The sequence below is a fragment of the Pleuronectes platessa genome, chromosome 5 (genome assembly GCF_947347685.1).
Source record: "Pleuronectes platessa chromosome 5, fPlePla1.1, whole genome shotgun sequence".
NCBI classification, from domain to species: domain Eukaryota; kingdom Metazoa; phylum Chordata; class Actinopteri; order Pleuronectiformes; family Pleuronectidae; genus Pleuronectes; species Pleuronectes platessa.
In genome coordinates, this window is record NC_070630.1 from 6,912,677 (window position 1) to 6,914,300 (window position 1,624).

The 1,624-nt window shown below is 41.9% G+C and overlaps 1 protein-coding gene across 1 annotated transcript; it reads left to right on the forward strand.

Moving 5' to 3' along the window:
* The first annotated feature begins 408 nt into the window (after positions 1 to 408).
* Positions 409 to 1,281, forward strand: LOC128440470 (odorant receptor 131-2-like). Its single transcript, XM_053423198.1, has one exon. The coding sequence runs from the start codon at positions 409 to 411 to the stop codon at positions 1,279 to 1,281; it is 873 nt and encodes a 290-aa protein (XP_053279173.1).
* Positions 1,282 to 1,624: the final 343 nt, after the last annotated feature.

Genomic DNA, 1,624 nt, shown 5'->3' on the forward strand with positions numbered 1-1,624 from the left:
AACGGACAAAATGAGTAACTATAGCTACTGTCGCCTATGAGGTGTGTTGTTGGTTAATGTTGTTGCTCATGACTCTGTGGTTATTTAACGTTCATATGACGTTGTGTTATAGTTGCTGATATAAAGCCCTCACACACAGCTCCTGCTCAGAAGGCTGCACAGAGCTCGGCTGAACACCTTCACTCCAGGGATGGTTTGGTAAACTGGGTCTTATGCTCTTATGTCTCCTTCTAATTATTTCTCCTTTTACGATGTACAAAAATAATGTGTATTGTGTTTGATACCTGTTGATTCAAATAGAGATCATACGTTGTTGAGTTCTGCATCTGGTTTTAGAGCTCTTACGTCTTTTTACATTTGGTTCTGACAGACAGAAAAATGGCTGCTAACATCACCACAGAGTACAAGATGAATGATAAGATCATGTTGATTCAGGTCTTTGTCGTCCTCTTTCTCTGCATTAACCTTCTGCAAATTACAACCTTTTTCTCCAAGGAGGTCTTCTACACCACCATGCGCTACGTCTTATTTGCTGTCACACTAATGTCTGACTGTCTGTTTTTATTCCTGTCTGACATCCTGCTCATTTTAAATTACTCTCGGTATACGATACAAATGTGGTTGTGCCTTATTATATATATAATTTCGTCGCTGTACATGTTTGTGACACCGGTCACTCTGACGGCGATGACCCTGGAGCGCTACGTGGCCATTTGCCTGCCGCTGCGTCATGCAGAGCTGTGCTCCCCACGCAGCACTCTGCACGGCATCCTCACCATCCACAGCCTCAGCTCTCTGCCCTGCATCGTTGTTCTCTCCATCTTCTTTGCATCGGCCTCCTCTGCCTCCTACACACAGGGCAGAATGTGCTCTGTGGAAATCATCATCATCCATACATGGCAGGGTCACCTGAGATCAGCCATTAATCAGTTTTACTTCCTGATCATGTGCATCACAATCGTGTTTTCCTATGTGAAGATAATGAGAGCGGCCAAAGCTGCATCAGCAGAGGACAAACAGTCCACATGGAGAGGACTCAGAACTGTGGGGCTTCACGCTTTGCAGCTGCTCCTGTGTCTCATCCAGCTGTGGTGTCCTTTCATAGAAGCTGCTTTGCTTAAAATCAATCTCATGTTATTTATCAATGTCACGTACTTTAATTACATTACTTTTATTCTTGCTCCAAGATGTCTGTCTCCTCTCATTTATGGCCTCAGGGATGAACTTTTTTTTCATGCCCTGAAGAGATTAGCTCTCTGTGGTTTGCGTAAGAAACACTGATCAGATTTGTATCGATTAACAAATTGTCATGATGTTATATTATGACATGTTTTGGATTTTTAATTGCGTCTCTGGCTTGATTTATATCGTTATTTTAAAATAAAGAAATGTTTTCCCAGTGATGTCAGGTATTTTTTTTGCAGAGCATTGAGTTTGTGCACAGCCTGTTCGCAAACATAGAGAGAACGTACACAGCTTACATTTAAATCAAACACCAACTACTGTCACAGAGGAGCACATCAACGTTTTCAGGAAAATGGACATTTCTTTAACTGTAGTTGATAAATTCAGATTTGACTTTTAACTTCCCTTGTCATGAATTGGGACTGAAGGCCAAAGTCAC

Excerpts from the sequence above, each read along its gene's own strand:
- LOC128440470 (XM_053423198.1), top strand. The coding sequence starts at position 409 with ATGAATGATAAGATCATGTTGATTCAGGTCTTTGTCGTCCTCTTTCTC.